General features: G+C 43.1%; 1 protein-coding gene and 1 long non-coding RNA gene across 2 annotated transcripts; both read left to right on the top strand.

Moving 5' to 3' along the window:
- The first annotated feature begins 1,126 nt into the window (after positions 1–1,126).
- Positions 1,127–6,690, top strand: LOC128313902 (uncharacterized). The gene is made up of 3 exons (XR_008295009.1): positions 1,127–2,787; positions 4,124–4,171; positions 4,481–6,690. It is a non-coding gene; the product is annotated as an uncharacterized LOC128313902 (long non-coding RNA).
- Positions 6,691–9,556: 2,866 nt separating this feature from the next.
- On the top strand, positions 9,557–16,617 carry CCDC70 (coiled-coil domain containing 70). Its single transcript, XM_015069654.3, has 2 exons — positions 9,557–9,764; positions 15,719–16,617. The coding sequence occupies exons 1-2, from the start codon at positions 9,707–9,709 to the stop codon at positions 16,465–16,467; spliced, it is 807 nt and encodes a 268-aa protein (XP_014925140.1). The 5' UTR covers positions 9,557–9,706; the 3' UTR covers positions 16,468–16,617.
- The last annotated feature ends 4,162 nt before the right edge of the window (positions 16,618–20,779 follow it).

Here is a 20,779-nt window from a genome sequence, read left to right as displayed (position 1 = left end):
GGCGGTACTGGTTGCCAGGAGCTACGGGGGGACAGGGAAATGGGAGTTATTTTTCGTGGGCACATTTCTGTTGTGCAGGATAGAAAGGTTCTGGAGATGGATGGTGGGGATGGCCGTACAACAGTTTGTCTCATTGTTGTACTTGACGTTACTGAACTCTGCACTTAAAATGGTTAAGATGGTAAATTTTATGTTATGTGTATTTTGCTACAATTTTATAAATAAATAAATGAACAAATAAACTTTGGGGTCTAAGAGGCAAAGAAGAAGGAAAAAAAAAATACAGCCAAACTCCTAAAGTTCAAAGGGCCCTGTGGGACTGGGCAGTTGTCCAAGGTGCTCCAGGAAAATGCTAGGGTGTCCTTGAGCTCCACATTCAGGGCTCCCAGGGGCTCTAGGGAGGGTGTGAGGACAAGACGTCCCTGCAGACTGCTTCCTCACTCCCTGGAAGGTTTCCAGCCTCAATCATTTTACTCAGGTCCAGTTGGAGCCTTGAGGGGAAGGAGTGATAACTTGTCATCATGTACCTTTTCCTGGGGTATGTGTCACGATTGGGAAAATGCTCAACCCCACCTCCCAGGGGTTTTCTCTTCCCTCTGCCCCTCCTCCCCCTACCATCAGCTAGCCTTTTGTGGGACCCTGGCCTCCCGTCAGAAACAGCAGCCTTCCCCCTGGCAGCTGGGTCTCTCTCGTCACCTAGAATTTTGAGACCAAAGACACTGGGTCAGACTCCTTATCTTTCTCACATATTTACTTGTCCAGATTACTTTTTTAAAGGTGATTTAGTTGAGTTTCCCAGGGGGAGAAATCCTCTGCAATTCTGTTCAAGACTGCATTAAAGTCATAAATAAATTTGGAGAGATCCGGCATCAAATGCTTATTTTTTCTGATTATTATCAATTCTAAAATTGTAAGTTGATTCCTTTTTTGTTTAGATAGAAAGTCAAATCATCTGCCAGTAACTATGGCTTTGCCCCTTCCTTTCTAGTATTTATACCTCCTGTTTTATTTCATTGTCTGATGTATTGGCTATCACTCACAAAATGGCAAATGCTTACCCATTTTGTCTTGTCCTTGATTTTAATAATATTTTCAGGGGTGATACATTCAAAATACGGTACTTAAAAACTGGTCAAGGGCCCTGACCCATCAGAACGGCAGCACCAGCCAATCGGAACAGATGCCAGTCGGAAGCTATCGGCATAGCAACGACCCAGGTGACAGGCACATAGTAAGTTCTGAGAGTTTTATCATCCAGCATGACATCATTTGTTGACCTCTAATAGATTTAAAACAATATTTTAATTCTTATTGTGCTACAAGCTTTTATCAGGATAGAGTCATGGGTCTTCATAACTTGGTCTCAACCTATTTTCCACGCTTCTATCTCTCAACATGCCTCAACACGAAGCTGCCTGATCATAAGCCTCCAGCAACTGTCTGTCAGTGATGGGGCACATCCAGTCGTGCAAAACAAGGGCTTCAGGATCTTAATGTTTCATTCCTTCTTATGGGTTACTCTGTGTCTGCAAAAACCTTCCCACTAATAACATGGAACACCATCGAGCTTTCGGGACTTAGCCGAGACATTCTTTCTGATGTCTTCCTTGACTATGTGCTTCCTGTGCACCTCTCAACAAGCAAGAGTTAGCCCCTTTCTCCTTTTCACCATCCCAGTGGCTCCTGGACACACTTCTGCGTGGTCAGCCTTTCATACCGTGTTTGTATTTGGTTGTTTCCATTTTGTCTGTATTTGTGTACAGGGAGCTCCTCTACCCTTACCACTGAGTGAGCAGAGGGTTTGATACTTAGTTAGCACTCAATACATATCTGTTGAATAAATGAGAGAGTGAGTAAATCTCACTCTGAGCATGAAGATTTATCACGTAAAACCGATACATTTTAAAAATGTTAAATTTTCCTTCCTCTTAACTTACAATGCCATGAGGAAGAGCAGAGAAGAGCATCACTGTTGTGATTACCTATTGCTGTTTCCCCACTCCGAGCTAAGTGGTGTAAAACAGTGCTCATTTATTATTATATGTCTCAGTTCTGGGAGCTGACTGGGCTCCCGGACAGATGGAGGCTGAGGCTGAAGTCATGGGAGGGCTTTCTCACTCACACGCCGAGTGGGGGTGATGCTAGGTGGGGCTGTCAGCCAGAACACTACATGTGGCCTCTGCATGTGCCCTGGGCTTCTACACAGCGTGGCGGCTAGGATTTAAAAGCACATGTACTGAGAGATGGAGAACCAGGGGAAGCTGAATCACTTTTTATGATCTAACCTCAGAAATAGTGGTTTGCTGGTAAATGTTTAACAACCACCTGTGTGTGCATGCGTGTGTGTGTGTGTGTGTGTGTGTGTGTGTGTGTGTGATCCTAGTCCTTTCTGGCTTCTGCACCATAGATAATCCCACTGTGGCTGTTTCCAGGATATTGGCATGACTTTACTGGGCACGGGGCTAGAGAAAGACATCCACCCTCACTGGAGAGCCGGTAGCATGGGCCCCAGCACATTACTGCTGACCAGTCACAAAGCATCGCTTCCTCTGTGCTCTGTTGCTTGAAGCGATCCAAAGATCCACCCAGGTTCAAGGGGGAGGGTACAGACTCTGCCTCTTGAGAGTGTTTTGAAAGGTCACAGTATAAGAAAAGTGTATGGAATAAGACAGCTCATTGAGGCCATCTTTGGGAAATCCACTCTGCCTCAACCATCAAGAACAAAGAGATCCAAAGGAATGCACAGAAGAAAAGGTGGTGCACAGAAAGTCTCCAGAAGATAGGCTGGTGAGTAATCCACTGGAGGAAGAGGATGGGAGGGGAAGGCAAGAGGATAACCTCTTCAGAGATAAAAATAATATGATGAGGAGGAACAAAAGAATAGAAATCACTGGTGGAGGAAATCTCCAAGTACAGATCTTTTCTCCTACTTTTATTTCAAACTCTAGGAATAGATCTTCCTTCCTTCCTTCCTTCCTTCCTTCCTTCCTTCCTTCCTTCCTTCCTTCCATTTTTCCTTCAATGACTATGTTTATTATATGCCAGACACTGTTCTAAGTGCAGGAATGAAACAGTAAGCAAATAAAAAGCCCTTGCTGTATTGGTTTTCTAGGGCCACTGTAACAGAGTATCACAGACTAGTTGGCTTAAACAACAAATTTATTTTTCTCACAGTTCAGGGGGCTAGAAGTTCAAGTTGAAGGTGTTGGCAGGTTTGGTTTCTTCTGAGACCTCTCTCCTTGGTTTGTAGATGGCCGTCTTCTCCTGTGTCTGCCCATGGTCTTTCGTCAGTGCACGTTTGTGTCCTATTTCCTCTTCTTATAAGGACACCGGTCATTGGATTAAGGCCCACCCCAGTGACCTCATTTTAACTTCATTACCTCTTTAAAGACCCTATCTCTAAATATGGTCACATTCTGAGGTATTGGGGTTAGAACTTCAACATATGACATTCTGGGGGGTGCAAATCATCCCCTAACACCCACCTGCATGCAGTATACATTGTAAGATCTCACATGGTACCTTTCTACCAACATCCTGTAGCTGTAGCCACTAAGAGGTAAAGTCAAAGCACTGTGCCCTCAAGGTACATGTGGGCATGGTAATATTTGATGTATGGTTATGTTCATGTGTTTGTTTCCAATTTTAAGATTTTTTTGTTTTAGAATATATTATCCATTTACATTATTCAAAGACCAAAGCCTTCATGGAAGGTATTCACAGAAAAGTCTTGCTTCTACCCCTTCCCCTACACCATTTCCCTCAGAAATAACCATTTTTATTAGCTTGGTGTTTTTCTTCTAATATCCCTTTGTGCAAATATAAGCAAATACATAGGTATATATTCTTATTTTCTCCTTTATACAATATGTAGCAGTATTCTGCACCTTGTTGATGGTGATTTTTTCACTTTATATATCCTGGAGAACTCTCCATATCAACCTATAGAACCTTTGCTGTATTTTTTTAACAGCTGCATAGTACTCTGCTCAGTGACATGCCATAATTTATTTAAGTTGTCCCATGTTGCTGGACAAGTGGATTATTTCCAATCTTTTGAAGTTACAAACAATACTCCAATGAACTGAATAACCTTTATAAGTATCTTTTTGTACTTGAATAGGTGTACCTGTGGGATATACTTCCAGAAGTGGAATTGCTGAATCAAAAGGTAAATGCATCTATAATTTTGTTAGACACTGACAAATTCCCCTCTTTAGGGGTTGAAACATTTTGCATTCTGACCAGCACTGTACAAGGGGCCCTATTTCTATATAGTTGTGTTAACAGAGTGTATTGTTAAACTTTTGGATTTCTGCCAGTTTGATAGGTAGGAAACGCAATATTTATTTTCAATTGCATTTCTCTTTAAGTGTGGTTGGAAATTTTTTCATAGAGTCATTTTTATTTGTCTACAACCAAAGTATTCACATCCTTTGGTCATTTATCTATTGGGTTATGTTTTTCTGCTTTATTTCAGAAGCTCTTTGTAAAATGGGTGCTGTGAGTACAGCAGGAACAAAACAAAGTCTCCGCCTTCACAAGGCCAACTTCCCATGAATGATCCCTTTCTATAACTGGTACTGCTAGAAAGAATTCTCTTCTTTCAATACAGAGACTGAGGCCATGGGCAGCAATGATTGATTACGTTGCCATTGTCTTCTTCTGTGAGCAATTTTCCGGGTTGACCTACTCTTCCAGGAAAAGAATCTATATTCCTCATGGAATAAATCAATTTCCAAAAATAAGGGAATGTGCACTCTTGCAGTTATTAAAAATCATGTTCTCAGAAATATTTAAAGAAACGGGGAAGTGCTTATGATACATTACTGCATACAAAGGCAAGCCACGAAGCACCAGGCACAGCACAAAACCAGTCTCATAGAATATATCTAGCCATAAGCATAGGAAAAAGAGTGGAAAACTGTACCCCAAATGTTTATAGTGGTTACCTCTGAGTACTGGGTTATGGATGATTTTAATTTTCTTTTTTATCCTTGCTCTTTTTCCTAATATTTTTCACAATGAATATGTATTTTTCTGAAAATTGGCAATAATGATCATACAAATTTTAAAAATAATATTGAACAGAATGTAAGCTAAACTTTGTGTCTTGAGTGAACAGGAGCCATTGATTTGGTGCAAAGCAGGCAGCACTAGGGAAAAGTTTATCCTTTTCAATCCTCTGAGCACATTGATGCTGACGCTCAAGTTATTTTCAGTACTCCATTCACATTCAGCAATAATAATTTCATTTGCCATTCCCCCCAGAGGCTGTAAGATTTATTGGGAACAGCCAACATTTTATGAATCGTGAATTACATGAAACCTGGAGAATACTGTAAGAATGTATTCATGTAAGAATACATTCATGTAAGAATACTGCAACTCATCTAAATCAACTGCATCTCAATAAATTTTTAGTAAACGCATGGTCATGCTCCAGGCACTTAGGCCCCATACCTTAGTCTTGCCCTTACTTCCTCCATCTTAATCCCATGCAACTCTTTTGATCAGCTAATGAGTCTTTCTTTGAAATATTTCTTGTAGCTATCTATTCCTCTCTGACTCCCCAGCTACAATACCAGTCATGACTCAGACTATCTGTTGCCTCCATTACCACAGCAACCTTCTGTATCAGACAGGTATGTGTTCTGAACAAAACTGCGTAAGTTCAAATGTGGGCTCTACTTCTGCATGACCTTAGGCAAGTTTCTTGACTTCTCTATGCATTTCTTTCTTCTCTTGTAAAATGGAGTAGCAATAATATCTAATTTGTTAGTTTGTTGTGAGAAAATACGTGTAAAAGCACTTAGAACAGCAACTGGGCACATAGTTAATGATCAATAAATGCTAGCTATATCAATTATATAATCAATTTATTTTCATCTACTTTGGGCCTTCTGGCCAGGTCAACAATCTTGAGTTACATCATGTCACTCCTTTGGTTATAAGCCCCCCCTATGAGTTTTCCACTGGACAGTGGCTGACCAGGTTGTTTCAGACAACATATCCTGCTGAGAACAAGTAGCAGTGCTGGACATCTCAGAAATACTGAGTCAGGGAGAAGTTTGGAGGCCAAGATCTGAATAAGGAATAAAGTCAGTAGAGATGAGTGACATTTGAAGCTGCTTCCAAAAGTGAAAGCAGTGAATGAAAAGCTAGAGGGTGTGAACGGAAGTTCCAGCAATATAAAGGGGCTTGGAGGGCTACAATTAGAGCTAAGGATGTATCAGAGAGGAGATGTTCTGGAAAACATCGTAAGCTTTTTTTTTTTTTTTTTTGGAGTAAGAGTCAATTGGAGAAGCATATCTCATAGAGATTAAAGCCTAGTTTTAGAACCATATCAACTCCTGATTGGAATCAAGTAATCAGCTTCTCTAGCCTCTCTGCTTACTAGAAGCAAAAATAAGTACCTCTGGAAAAAGATAACATCAGTGAAAGTAACCAGCCATGTAAGAAAACAAGTTTTGGTAGAAAACCAACAGAAGAAAAACAGACAATGGAAAGACATCCACAGAAGATCTGGATCTTCAATAAGACATACACTTTGAACTATTATTAACATGTTCATGGAATTAAAAATCAAGATGAATAAACGGGACACAAAAAAACCCCGTGAAAACTGTGTGAAATAATCACATGGATGTTTTGGACCTGAATAATATTTAGTAAATAAAAGTAAAGATTGAGGGGTGCCTGGGTGGCTCAGTTGGTTGTGTCTGACTCTTGATTTTGGCTCAGGTCATGATCTCACAGTTCATGAGATCAAGGCCCGCACTGGGTTCTGCATTGACAGCATGGAACCTGCTTGAGATTCTCTCTCTCCCTCTGTCTCTGCCCCTCTGCACTCATGCTCTCTCCCTCTCTCTCAAAATAAATAAATAAACATTTAAAAATTTTTAAAAAGACACAGAGCTTCCCTCTACTTAAAAAAAAAAAGATTGAACAGATAAGTTAAACAGCACATTGGACACACTATGTTTATAGACATTAAAATTCATTTCTTACAATGTTTTGAAATCCTATTGCCATAAAATACTCAATACTGTGAAGAATGAAAAAATGAAAGGAAAGAATCATTTGTTTATACCACAGTAGAAGCATGTTAAGCAAACCATTCTATAATAAAATCTGTTAGATAGTATAAAAATTAAGGCAAAATAAAAGTATTTTTAACAAATAAGCACTGAGAGAAGTCATCACAAAACCCATAATAAAGGAAACTTTAGGTTTAGGGTATGATTTGGGGAGATGTAAAAGAAAATGATCTCAAAGAGAAACATAGAGATGCAGGAAGAAATGAAGAGCAACAGAAAAGATAAAAAATATGTGTAATTATAAATAAACATTGGGGTGCCTGGGTGGCTCAGTCGGTTGAGTGTCCAACTTTGGCTCAGGTCATGATCTGTTTGTGAGTTCAAGCCTCATGTCGGGCTCTTTGCTGACAGCTCGGAGGCTGGAGCCTGCTTCGGATTCTGTGTCTCCTTCTCTGCCCCTCCCCTGATCATGCTCTCTCTCTCTCTCTTTCAAAAATAAATAAACATGAAAAATATTTTTTTTAAATGCGACATGTCAAAACGTGTGAGATCCAAGTAAGTGTACTTATAGGGAAACTGACATTTTTAAGTACATATATTAGAAAAGAGTAATGATTAAAATCAATGACTGGGACACCTGGAATGGACAAGTAAGAGGACAGGTTGAGTTTGGAGTCCAAAGAATTCCCCATCTCCAAAGAATTATCACTACTTGACTTGTCTGGCAGTTCACTGAAAAGCTCCAGCCACAGGACTTGTCTTTATTTGACCTAACTCAATGCTAATTTTGTGTAAATGGCCCTATCCTCAGGGCATTTGTCAAAAAAAAAAAAAAAAGAAAGAAAGAAAACAGTGGCAAGTTTTTAATATCTCAGTTTCCTGTGACAGTGTCACCAGTTGGAGCTAATAAGAAGCTGAGCAAAAACATAAAAGGAAAAACAGAGAACAACATGAAGATTCTGAAAAGTTCTAACATATTTCTGGAAATCTAGAAGGTCACGTGTATTTGACTGAGTACATACCCAAGAAAGACCTGAGGAGGGTCATAATCTTTCACCTCAGGCTGACTTTGAGGTCCTGCACAAGCAAGGAAGTGAGGGCTAAGGCAGAATTGCAAATCACCTAAGTCATGCCCCAACACACACACCTACACAGAGTCCCTCAGCAAAGGAAGAGACACTTGCCAGTTCAAGGAAATCTCTTAGTTCAATCATTAGCTGACCACTAAGCTAAGCAAGCAGACTTTAGTGGCCACACAAGACAAAAAAAAAAGAGACTTTTCAGAATTAGTCCAGGAAAGTCACTAAACAAGCAAATAGCGATAACAACAATGACGACGACAGCAAGAAACAATGAACCTGAGGAGGGGGGACATCACATTTCTAGGGTTGCTATATTGTATTATTTGTATGATATTATACTGTTTAGATGATATTATTTAAAATTATATTATTTTAAATGCCCAGTTTCAACAAAAACTTAGGACACACACAAAGAAACAGGAAAGAATGGTTTACACATAGAGGGAAAAAGCATCAATAGAAACTATTATTTTCAGTTATTCTCTTTTTGGTTAGAAACTATCTGAGAAACTGGAGATGATGGTCTTCCTAGACCAAGATTTTACATCAGCTATTATAAATATGGTCAAAGAGGGGCGCCTGGGTGGCTCAGTCAGTTAAGCATCCGACTTCGGCTCAGGTCATGATCTCGCGGTCCGTGAGTTCAAGCCCCGCGTCAGGCTCTATGCTGACAGCTCAGAGCCTGGAGCCTGCTTCAGATTCTGTGTCTCCCTCTCTCTGCCCCTCCCCCATTCATGCTCTGTCTCTCTCTGTCTCAAAAATAAATGAATATTAAAAAAATTTTTTTAAATAAAATAAATATGGTCAAAGAATTAAAGAAACCATGCCTGAAGAATTAAAGAAAAGCTTGAGAATTAGGTCTTACCAAATACAGGATATCAATAAATAGAAATTATTTAAAAAATAAGAACCAAATAGAAATTCTACAGTTACAAATGAAAAATAGAGGGGATCGAGAGCAATTTGATCTGGCTGAAGAATCAGTACACTTGAAAACAGATCAATTGAGATTATCCAGTCTAAGCAATAGAAAGAAAAATGAAGAAAAATGAACAGAGCCCCAGACACCTTTAGGACACCATTGAGCTAATGTACATGTAAAAGGAGTCCGAGAAGAATAAAGAAAGTGGAAAAAAGAATATTTTAAGAGATAATGGCCAAAAACTTCTCAACTTTGAAGAAACACTATACCAAATCTGCATTTCCAAGAAGCTCAACAAATTTCTAGTATACACTCAAAGGGGTCCATGCATAGGCACATCATAGTCAAGCCACCAAAAGCCAAAAACAGCATCTCGAGAGCAGCAAGAGAAATGGTTCATCACATACAAAACCCCTGGCTGCAACGTGATTTTCCAGAAGCCTGCCCCTGGATACAATCCAGGTAGAATGTGAGGTAACAATCATTTGTGAGTCATCAACAGTGACACCCTATTGGTGAAGTCAAAGATGGAAGACGGAAAAGTCTTTCTCTTTCCACTCCTTAAAGTCCCTTACCCATTGTGGGTCTCCCTACCCTGTGAGTCAGGACTAAGAGGGGCAGGGGATCACTGCCAACAGTGTTAGGGGGTCTGTGATGTGACAATGACTGCCTGGCCTCTGAGGGCTACTGAGGACTGCCCAGTTGGGAAACAGCTAAGCAGTAAGTAACTGTTGGCTTTAGATTGGATAGTTATTTGTTCTAAGCATAGAGTTATATACAACATTTTCCTTAAAAGTAAGTTCCTGTCCTGAAGTATAATATTGAAAACCAGGCGTGTTTCTTTGATTCTTGTTTTTATATCCACAGAAGGCAGTGCCTACCTCATAGGTAGCTCTTGTAGGGAATAAGTTGGATACATTGAATCCACATGTCATATTACACTTTATATCTAAATACGCATGTATGTATTTGATATTATGCTTGATTTATCTTTCAAGGATAATTTAAGTGGTCATGAGAAAAACTTGCAGATGAATTTTTCTCTAACATTATAATCCGGGATACCGCCCTTCATTCAGCTGTCATTTACTTAACATATATTATGTACCAGCTGTTGTACTGGATGCTGGACCCAGAGCTGTGAAACGGTGTTCCTAGTGGGACAGGAGAGGCATATACTGACTCTGAATTTGGTAGAGACAGGGGTATCAGGAGAGCTAGAGGAGGTGACTGAGTTCCAAAGAGTTAACTAGGTGAAGTGAAGTGGGGTTAGGCAAGGCTATCCAGGGAGAGAGACTGACATGGCAGGAAACTGAGGAAAACTTGGCATGTTTGAGGGATTGCACGTGGCCAGAGCATAGGCATCAGGGAAGGTGGCTGAGAGATAAAGCAAAAATGGTTTGTAGGGACAGATCATGATCATCCTGGCATGCTGGCCTAAGAAGATTGAAAATGACACAAAATAGTAACAATTGTAATTATTCTTACTTTCTGTTTAATGAGCACTTGCTATGTGCCAGCTACTGGGCTAGGCACTCGAAATGCCCAATTTACTCCCTACAAGAGCTCTGTGAGGTAGGCACCGCCTTCCATGGATAAAACACATTCCGTCAGGAAAAGGAGTCCACAAAGAGGTGGAGAAAGAGTGGTCCGGGAAGTGGGAAGAGAGCAGGATGACCCCGTGTTATAGAAGCCAAGGGGGAGGGAGCTTCAAAAAGGACTAATGTCAAATGCTGCTAACAGGTTGGTCAGTGAGGACAAAGGACTAAACACTGCGCACGTCTCTAGGGATCTTAACAAATAGAGTTTCAGTGGAGTAAGGAGGCAAAAGGCAGATTGCTGTAGGATGGGTTGTAGATGCAATACAGAAATGGTGGATAGTGATCGTCGGCTGCTCTTTGAGAAGAGTATTCAAGGAGGGGAGGGCCAGCACACGGTAAGCAGAGAGAGCTAGAGGATTCTGTGGTCAGCTGGTTGAGCGGTCGTGTTAAGATGAGAGGGACTTGAGTGTGTTCGTGTGCTGAGAGGCCAGAAGGAGCAGAGAGGGAGATAGGAAGGCCCAGGAGTGAGGGATTACTGAGGAAATAAAGTCACCATGGGGCTGTGAGGAGATGGGGGAGGGCCTGGCTTTGCCCAGGAGCCCGTAGGCGGGCATTAACAATGGATGTGGATGCCAAGACGCTAAGCTGGAGGCTGAAGAAGTTTCAGCCTGTGGCCCTGTTTCTCCACAAATAGGAGCCCAGATCTTCTGACAAGGGACAGTCCCTGAATACTTGACTTATAATACATTTATTTCTGTCAACAAGTGTCGTAAGCAGATCTCTCCTGCCGTGGCCCAAGTAGGCAGTGAGACTGGGGGAAAATCAGGGAGAGTGAACATTTAGTGCTCACTGACCTGTACTTTGTAGTTTTTCCTATTCTCAAGTGACTCCATGGACTGAGCCAGTCCTCCAGAATTGGCTTCTCCACTCAGCTTTGTGGTTCTCTCTCCCCATGAATGTCGACACTGGTTCTTTGTGGAGCACAGCGCTGAAGGGAAAGCCTGCCAAGAACCACAACTGGTGTTAGACCTGCAGAAAGTGTGAGGCCATGAAAAGAGCCAGAAAATAAGAGCCTGGGAGACACTAGGCAAAGGAAATTCAGAATCAGAGAACAGTTGGGATCTCTGGTGCAAAGGAAAAAAGAATTTATTAAACTGTTTCAGTGAGTTCTCTAGTTAGTGCAAACATTGCCCAAGGAATAAGAAATAAAGCTTTAGTGTAATTTGGAAGGTGGTTACTTTTGGCGTTGGAATATGTCCAGGAAACATTTCAGAAGAAAGTCAGAAGCCTGCACAGAAATGGTTTTGCTTGTTTGTTTGTTTGTTTGTTTTTCCAAACTGGAAACAGACAAGTCTCACATATAAAAATAGATTTTTGTAAGCCTTTTTTTGTTGTTTGGTGAAAAATATATTTTCTTCACTGATAACATTCAGTGTTCTTTGATTTGCTTTTTAGTGTGAGTGTTGGTGTATTTTTTTTAGCAGGATTGTATGAGGAGAAAGGAGGTTTCCTTTAAAATTAGTGACCACATTGCTAAATGTTATCATTAAGTTATCAATAGGTCTGGGGCTTAATACAATGCTCTCACTCTCTCTCTCCCTCTCTCTCTCTCTCTTACACACACACACACACACACACACACACACACACACACACACACCTTCCTAGTTAAAATATCAGCCCGATGGTGTTTCCAAGTAGTATTGCTTGACCACGTAATGCACTTCTAGCACTTACTAGAAGAATCTTGCCTCATCTACTTAATTGCTTGAATGGGTTTTTAACTTCAAGCCTGAGTTTTCTCAGTTATATAATGAGGTTAATCAAGGTGCCTATCTCACAGCGTGGTTGAAAGGATTACACAGGTAATGCCAGTAAAGTGCCCAGCAAAAAGGGCTAAATAAATGTGCAGGTAGTTGTTGTTACTAACATTGTAATTAGAAAGTTGATTGTTGTTGACAGCTATCCTGGGCTCTAATTGACCCTGAGGCTTTGCTTATAGAGTTTCCAAATCCAGTTCAACAAACACTTGTTGAGGGCCTGCTTTGCGTTCTCATAGCAAAGAGGAAGGAAGAAGGACGCACTTTCCCCCACCTCAAGATACCAACAGTTACATAAATAAGACAACCATAATACAACCTAGAAAATCAAATTTCCAAAATTCAACGAAATTCAGTTCAAGTCAACCAACATTTTTATCAATTACCTCCTATGCCCACAGCTTCATCTTAGATGCTGGGTTACAGGGATGGCAGCAAGGCACGTCCACACCTAATATCAGCCGAGCATGACAAGCAAACAACGGGAGTGAGTGAGGGGGTGGTGATGAACTTTGTCTGGAAGGTCCAAGTAGCTTTCAGAGGGGGCGATGTGGAGAGGAATTCAAGCCACACTGAGAAGGAAAGGTAATCAGTAGAGGACACAGCGTGTTCCTTGGCTTGGAAGCTTGAAACTGCAGGTCTTGTCCAGAGAACTGGATGTGGCCCATTATTACTGAAACTTAGCTTTGGAGATGGTAGGAAGGTCAAGGGAGTGACAAGCAGGAGTTCGGTTACAGAGAACCTTACTAGGCATTTGGATTTGGGCTGTGGAGTCTTCGGAGTTTTGTGAGCAGGTGTGATTACGTGTTTTAGAAACATCCCTGGGGCAGGGCCCCTGGGTGGCTAAGTCAGTTAAGCATCCAAATCCTGATTTTGGCTCAGGTCATGATCTCACGATTTGTGGATTTGAGCCCCGTGTCCGGCTCTGTGCTGACAGTGCAGAGCCTGCTTGGGATTCTTTCTCTCTCCCTCTCTTTCTGCCCCTCCCCCTCTTGAGCATTCGCCTTCTCTCTCTCTCTCTCAAAATATAAATAAAGAAACTTAGAAACACCCCTGAGGCTACAGTAGGGGTGGATGGGAGGGTAAGGTCAATACCAGAGAGACTGGTGAGACTGTCACAGGGGTCCTGCTGCAAAGCAGCCGTGGTCAATGACATGAATCTGAGGGCATGTTTCCAAGAAATGTTAACAATCATAACCAGGAGGGTTGATGATTGATTCAAAGTCTGGTGAGGAAAAGGAAGGAGTCAGGGATGAGCTCCAGGTTTCTGGCTTGTGTGGCTGGGTGGACATGGTGATGCCACCATCTATCCCTTCACCACACACACACACACACACACACACACACACACACACACACCCTCCACCTATGTGTCCTTCCTTCTCCCCTACTCCCTGATCCCAAGTCTGAAAATGGAAAAACAAGAAGAAAGTCCAGAGGGACTTCCCAAAGGGAAGTCATGTTGCTCCATTATGTGGTGCTTAGCAAGGCCCACGGAGTGAGGCCAGACCCTGGCAGCTCCTTCCAGAAAGCTCAAAATGGAAATTAATGCCCTCACCAGGTACATGCACCCTTTGTCTTCCCTTCCTCTGACCATTCTCCTGTGTCCAGCCCTTTTTCTCATCACTTGACCCACCTTTGTACTTACTGTAGTCTGGAGAGTGCTGATATCTGATACTTCAGATATATGGCAATGTTCTCTCTCTCTGTCTCTCCTCCCTTTATTTCTTTTCTTTTCTTTTCTTTTCTTTTCTTTTCTTTTCTTTTCTTTTCTTTTCTTTTCTTTTCTTTTCTTTTCTTTCTTCTTTCCTTCCTTCCTCACTTCCCTTTCTTCTTTCTTTCTTTCCTTTCTTTCTCCCTAGCTTATATTTTATTGTAAAGTATAATACATTTATCGGAGTACTTGAAATATATACCTACAGCTTAGCATATTTTTATGATGAACACACCTACAACCACTACCCCAGTAAAGAAATAGAATACTGCTAGCTCCTCAGGAGCCCTCCTCATGTCCTCACCTAATCACCACCACCACCTCCCTATCCCATCCTCCCCTCTCAAGCAACCACTATCTTGACTTATGGGTCTCAATTCTTTGCTACGCTTTTTTGTGTTATCATCTAAGTATATAAACAACAGAGTTTAGTTTTTCCTGTTTGGGAACTGTATTCTTTGAAATTCTTTGATCCTCTCTCTCTCTCTCTCTCTCTCTTGCTTTATATGTTTGTTTATTGAAGAGAGAGAGAGCAGGGGAGGGGCATATAGAGAGAGAGAGGGAGAGAAAAAAATCTCAAGCAGCCTCCCCTGTCAGTGCAGAGCCTGATGTGGGGCTCAATCCCACGACCCATGAAATCATGACCTGAGCCGAAACCAAGTCAGACACTTAACCGACTGAGCCACCCAGGTGCCCCAATCCTGCTTCTTTCTTTAAAAATTATGTTTATACTATTCATCCACATTGTTGCACATAGCTGTGCTGTCCATTGCATGAATATACTACCATTTTTAAATTCCATTCTATTGTGATGGCCATTGGATTGTTGCAGTTGAGCGTTTATGAAAAAGTCTCCTCAGACATTCTTGTACATGTCTCTTGGTCACAATTCATAAGATTCCTCAGGGTACATATCTGGAAGTGGAGCTACTGAGTCATAAAGTATCTTCCCTATTGTTCAATATTACTTGATATTGTGAGAGCTCCTCTTATTTGTATCCTTGCTAACATTTGGCATTGTCTCTTACCTTACTGTTTTAAGTCTCTGTTCCCCAAATAGACTCTTCTACTAAAATAGTACCCCCTAGGCCAGTGGGTCTCACCCTCTGCTTTTCAGGTGGCCTTAACAGAACACTCACACCTGTGGCACCCTGCTGCGAGCATGGCCATGAGACGGTTATGAGCGATCCCCAAGTGAGAATGCCGAAACTTCAAATGAATTCTCATTGGTTTAACAAAAGTAAAGCATTGAGGGGCTGCAGTACTTTATTATTTAAAAGTAAAAGAACTTTTAAAGATCACCCCTTGAAGTGATCGTGTCACACTTGTGTGTTCTGATATCCTAGTTGAGCATCCCTGTCCTTGTTGGCTGAGATTCTATGACTTCAGCGGCTTTGACTTTGAATGTATTGACTCCCTCTTCAGCCCAAAGCTATAACCAGCCAGCATGTTTCTCTACCAAATCTCATCTCTCACAAACACATGCGATGGGTCAAAGAAAGAAATGGTTAAATTTTCCTAAATCAAATAATACAGACGCAAGGGCTCATTCTCTGGCATGTAATACTCATGAACTTGTTTTCTGTACTGCCCCTGCAGGGTTTGACCAGCTGACCTGGACTTGGCCAATAGTCCTGTCCTCCATCATGGCCACCCCACCATTCTGGCTAACTAAGAAGATGTTTCCCTTCAAAGTGAGCAAATGGATGGGGCTTGCTTGCTTTCGGTCAATGGTGGGATCCTCACCCAACATACGCCAGAAGAAACTAATCTGCAAGTTGCAGGAAGATAAGGCTTTTCGGGAAGAGATGAAAATTTTTCTTGAGAAAATAGAAGACTTCAGAGAAAAGATGTGGAATTTCCGAGGCAAGATCCATGATTTCCGGGGTCAGATCTTGGGCTTTTGGGAAGAGGAGAGACCTTTCTGGGAAGTAGAGAAGACCTTCTGGAAAGAGGAAAAAGCCTTCTGGGAAATGGAAAAATCTTTCCGGGAAGAAGAAAAAACCTTTTGGAAGAAGTACCGTACCTTTTGGAAGGAGGATAAGGCCTTTTGGAAAGAGGACAATGCCTTATGGGAAAGAGACCGGAACCTTTTTCAGGAGGACAAGGCCCTGTGGGAGGAAGAGAAAGCCCTGTGGATGGAGGAAAGAGCTCTTCTTGAGGAGGAAAAGTCCCTGTGGGAGGATAAAAAGTCCCTCTGGGAAGAAGAGAATGCCCTCTGGGAAGAGGAGAAAGCATTCTGGGTAGAAGGTGGTGGCCATATTGCTGAGGAGCAGATACCTGAAGACAGGCACCACAATATCAATGGAGGGCCCCAATCATTGGCCCTCTTCCGAGGCAGAGCGTGAGAACAGGACATGAAGGGACATGGGGTCCAGACTCTGTTGGATAGGGATTCAAGTCCAGGGTGACCCAACGTGCTGGAGAAAATAGGCACTTGTTTGTCTCCTTGCTTCAAAAGACCTAATAAAGTCCTGAGAAGAGGTTTGGGGAAACAACTTCTTCAATAAGGCCTGCTTCATTTTTTTCCCCACTTTTGTGATTATCCAAGGCCATATTTCCACCTTCCAGGCTGTACTGCTATCTGTATAGAACTTGGTTCTGGGCACTTCACCATTAGCCCATCATGTGTGAGTGTTTGTGAATAGAGACCCTACAGCTCTCTTTAAAAGTCAGAATGGGAGAGAAGAGAGGCTGAGACAACTCCAGCTAGAGACACATAGGGACAGAGAGCAGCTGAGTCACCTATGCCTCTGGTGTGCTGGGGGAAAATCATTCTTTTCCACTCTGAGCAGGCTTAGAGGCCTGGAGCAGGCTGACAGCTTTTCAGAGAAGGCCACAGTGCCTTCATTGTGCTTCATTGTCCCTGCAGGCCTTTTAGAACACATAGGCTGAATTCCCTAATGGTCCCGTCACTTGTGGTTCCTGATGCCCAGCAAACTTCTCAATTCCAGTTCTCTGTAGCCTGAGAAAGGGGCAGGGCATAAGGCGAAGGCTCTAGAGCAAGGCCCTTCCCTGCCGGTGAAGTCAAAGTGTTCCACATAGGACGGTCTCCCTGCCACATGTATTCCCATTCACACAGTCCTCAAGACAGGATCAATTCCTTCCTTCGAATCTCTCTCCTTCATTCAAAATTAAAATGCCCCAAGGAGGTAATACACTCAATGAATGTACACTCATGTGGTCAGCAACTTACACACCCAGCTTTTCCTCTGGGATTAGATGGTCTCTATGGGCATTGGTATGGAAACGAACAGAAGGTGGAAGTTGAGACATGTAAAGGCAAACACCTGCCTTCCCCCTTTCTGAGGCCTGGCCCTCATCTGTATTAATGCATCTACTTACCTAGCCTTTGCACATCCCTTTCTGCTTGACAAGCATTTTCACACTCACCATCTCATGTAGCCAACACCACAACTCTGTGGGTTGACAAGGAAGGTACATAAACCCATTGTACAGACGTGGAAACAGAGACCTAGAGAAGCAAAGTGACTACATATGGCCAGGCAGGTAGCAAACGGAAGGACCAGGATTAGAACTCACACCATCTGCCTCTTGGTCCTGTTCCTTTTCTAATGACAGCCCTAGATCATGGAACGCAGCTTTAGAGTAGATCAGCCAATAATGGCATTGGGCTTGGGTGAGCCTTACAGCACTTTGGAATTTCACCAGGGTTTGGGGCAGCAGTGAAGAGATAGGGAGAGGAGAGGATGGGGGCCCCTAGGTGAACAGCCAGGCCTCAGTGGCTCTGTATCACTCTGGGAAAGTTTGGGGTGTCTGGCAAGGCATCTGATTCTCAGGAGTCAGGGCCAGCCTTCTGACTCAAGAAGACCTGTCCAGTGGATGGTGTGCAGAATGGTGGGAACCCCAGTGCAGCAAGAGCTGCTGATTCAGGGATCCCCAGTATTCTGCTGCAAACAAAAGTAAAGAGAATTGTTAATCTTAAGGCCAAAGAGACATAAATCTGGTGGAGGCAGGAGCTGGGGTGTGGTAAATAGACCCCCTCTCTTTTAACAGCATTCCATAGAAACAATTTAAGAGACAGGTGCCAACTGAAGAGGTCTTGAGGGGCAGCCCAGAGAGGACAGGTGTGTCCCTCTGTGAGTCTATCCTTCCTCCAGCAAACAGCTGTGAACTTGCACTGTCCCAGGCTCTGTTTCTTAGGTCTAGGTGGGGAGACAAGCAGGTAAAGAGGCCAGTGCATCCCAAGGTGATGAGAGCCGTGAGAGATCTCAGGAGTGCTCCTTTGATGCCTTGTAGCTGACTCTGGCATTGGGGAGTGAGTGGATGGAATCTAGAAAGGTTTTCTGGCAGAGGTGATGATGGGGTGAATCCTAACAGTCCAGTGGGAATTAGCTAGGGGAGGGAGCCTGAGAGGTTGGAAGGCATTCCAAGCAGAAGGAACAGCATAGGCACAAGAGAACGTGTCACCATTTGAGGAACTGCAAAGATGGGAGATATGCAGAACTGTGGATTGGACAAGAAGGCAGAAAACTGATGGCATAAGGTCTTGTGGGCAATAGGGAGCCACTGAAGAATTTTAAGGAAGGAATGACTGAGATTTAAATTTTAGAAATGACATCTGACTACTCAAAGTGTGGTCTGTGCACCAGGAACACTGGCCTCACCTGGGACTTTGTTGGAAATGCAGAATCTCAGGCCCCAACCTATTGCATCAGGCTTTGCATTTTAACAAGGTCCCTGGGTGATTTGCATGGCCTTTAACATTGGAGGCACACATCTGTAGAAGTGACACTGGTGTCAGTGAGGTGTGGGTGAAGAGTTGCTGGCAGCTTGTGAAGGAGCTTGGGGAGGTCGATCAGAGTCACCTAGCTGGGGATGGACTGGATTTCATCAGTGTGGGAGAGGCCAGTGTCAAGGATGATGTGAAAAAGGGGATGGCTGTGCCCATCAATGGGAGGAGGGCAAGGGAGAGCAGGATGGGGTGTATTCAGGTTGAGGGGAGATGAAGAGTGTAGTCTGAGACGTGGCAGAACCCCTTTATCTGCCATGTGGGGCAAGTTCTCCAAGCCTGGTCAGCACTTGGGTGAACTCAACCCTTCTCGCTTGTCACCCAACAAAAAGTTGTGCAGCCAACAGCCCTTTGTTACATAAAGGGTTGATTCGTCAGTTATTTCGTCATCTGTTTATTCATTCACCCACCACTGTGCCTTGCCAGCTCTGGGCTATGTCTGGGAGTGTACAGGAAGCTCGCAGCCCGGAGGGGAGGACAATCATCAAATAATCACAATGTAATTATTTGTAAAATTGGATCAATACCAGGAAGGAGGAGGGTAGGCAGGACTGCCTCTCTGAGAGCACCCCAACAGTGCACCCCACTTGAGTGTGTTAAACACAGAGGAAGATCTGTAGAGATATGAAATAAAAGCCAAGATTTAGACAAAAGAAAACAGAAGGTTAAGTAAGCTGTGTAAGCTAATAACTGGGAATCACTGGATCCTCACATAGACTCACAGAAAGGATGCAGATAATGTCCGTGAAAGTGGCTTCTAACCTCTGAGTTATTTTCACTAGTGTTATCACACATGCAGGTAGACTTCTTCACAGTGAAAGCTGGTTTCCTCTTTAAGATGGCACCACGATGGCATCACTGGGCTCCTGAGGGTTCTCCTGGGTGTTCCATGACCTAAGGCACGGGCAGACATCTCGAAGCAGCTCGCCTCTCCTTTGATCCTCTGGCAAAAAACATATCATCTAGGCCATCTGGGGGTCCCGCTCGTCCAGCTGGGAGAGCCGAAATCATCTTTATTCCAGAATCATGTTGCAGACACTGGAAGATCCAGGAGTGCTGGAGACAGGTTCTATTGCCGTAACTAGTACCTTGCCACTGAACTCACTCTGAGGAATTGTCGTCTTCCCTCCAAGCCTGAACCCACCCAGAAGCTCTTCCCTAAACCTGCCAGAAGGGGAACGATAGCGTTTTTGAAGTGCAGTGGGTTTCTCAGGGAAAGGTGATCTGTTCATGGGGGCTGTCATTACACCTTTAGGCCGTGGGCCACACACATCAGACTCACCTAGGAGTGCTTGCCAAAATGACAATTCCTGGGCTCCACCCCGGAGTGGATCACAATTTCTGGGGGCCAGGCCTTAAAACTTGTATTTTAAAACATGTTTTCTAGATGATTCTCATGCAAGCTAAATTCTAGAAAAACACTTGTGTGGAGTTAAAAAAAAAAAAAAAAAAGTGCTGGGATAGAAATCAAAGGCCCCGATTCTATTTCCAGTTCTGCTGCTCATGGCTAAGAGCTTGAGGCCCAGGTTGAGCCTCTGTTTCTTCAGCTACAGAATTAGTGGACTTTCTTTTTTTTTCTTTTTTTAACGTCTTATTTATTGTTGAGACAGAGAGAGACAGAGCATGAGCAGGGGAGGGGCAGAGAGAGAGGGAGACACAGAATCCGAAGCAGGCTCCAGGCTCTAAGCTGTCAGCACAGAGCCCGACGTGGGGCTCAAATTCACGAACCCGGAGATCATGACCTGAGCCGAAGTCCGACGCTTAACTGACTGAGCCACCCAGGCGCCCAGAAGTAGTGGACTTTCTAACTGCAGAAGTCCCTGTTGGCAAGTGTTAGAAACTTGGTTTGAGGCCCAGGCTCCTCCTGAGAAGTTAGGATGGGAAAGAACAGTTCAGGGTCCTGTGCC

This window comes from Acinonyx jubatus, chromosome A1, assembly GCF_027475565.1.
Source record: "Acinonyx jubatus isolate Ajub_Pintada_27869175 chromosome A1, VMU_Ajub_asm_v1.0, whole genome shotgun sequence".
NCBI classification, from domain to species: domain Eukaryota; kingdom Metazoa; phylum Chordata; class Mammalia; order Carnivora; family Felidae; genus Acinonyx; species Acinonyx jubatus.
The sequence above is the reverse complement of the archived record's forward strand: the minus strand, read 5'-3'. Positions and strand labels throughout refer to the sequence as shown.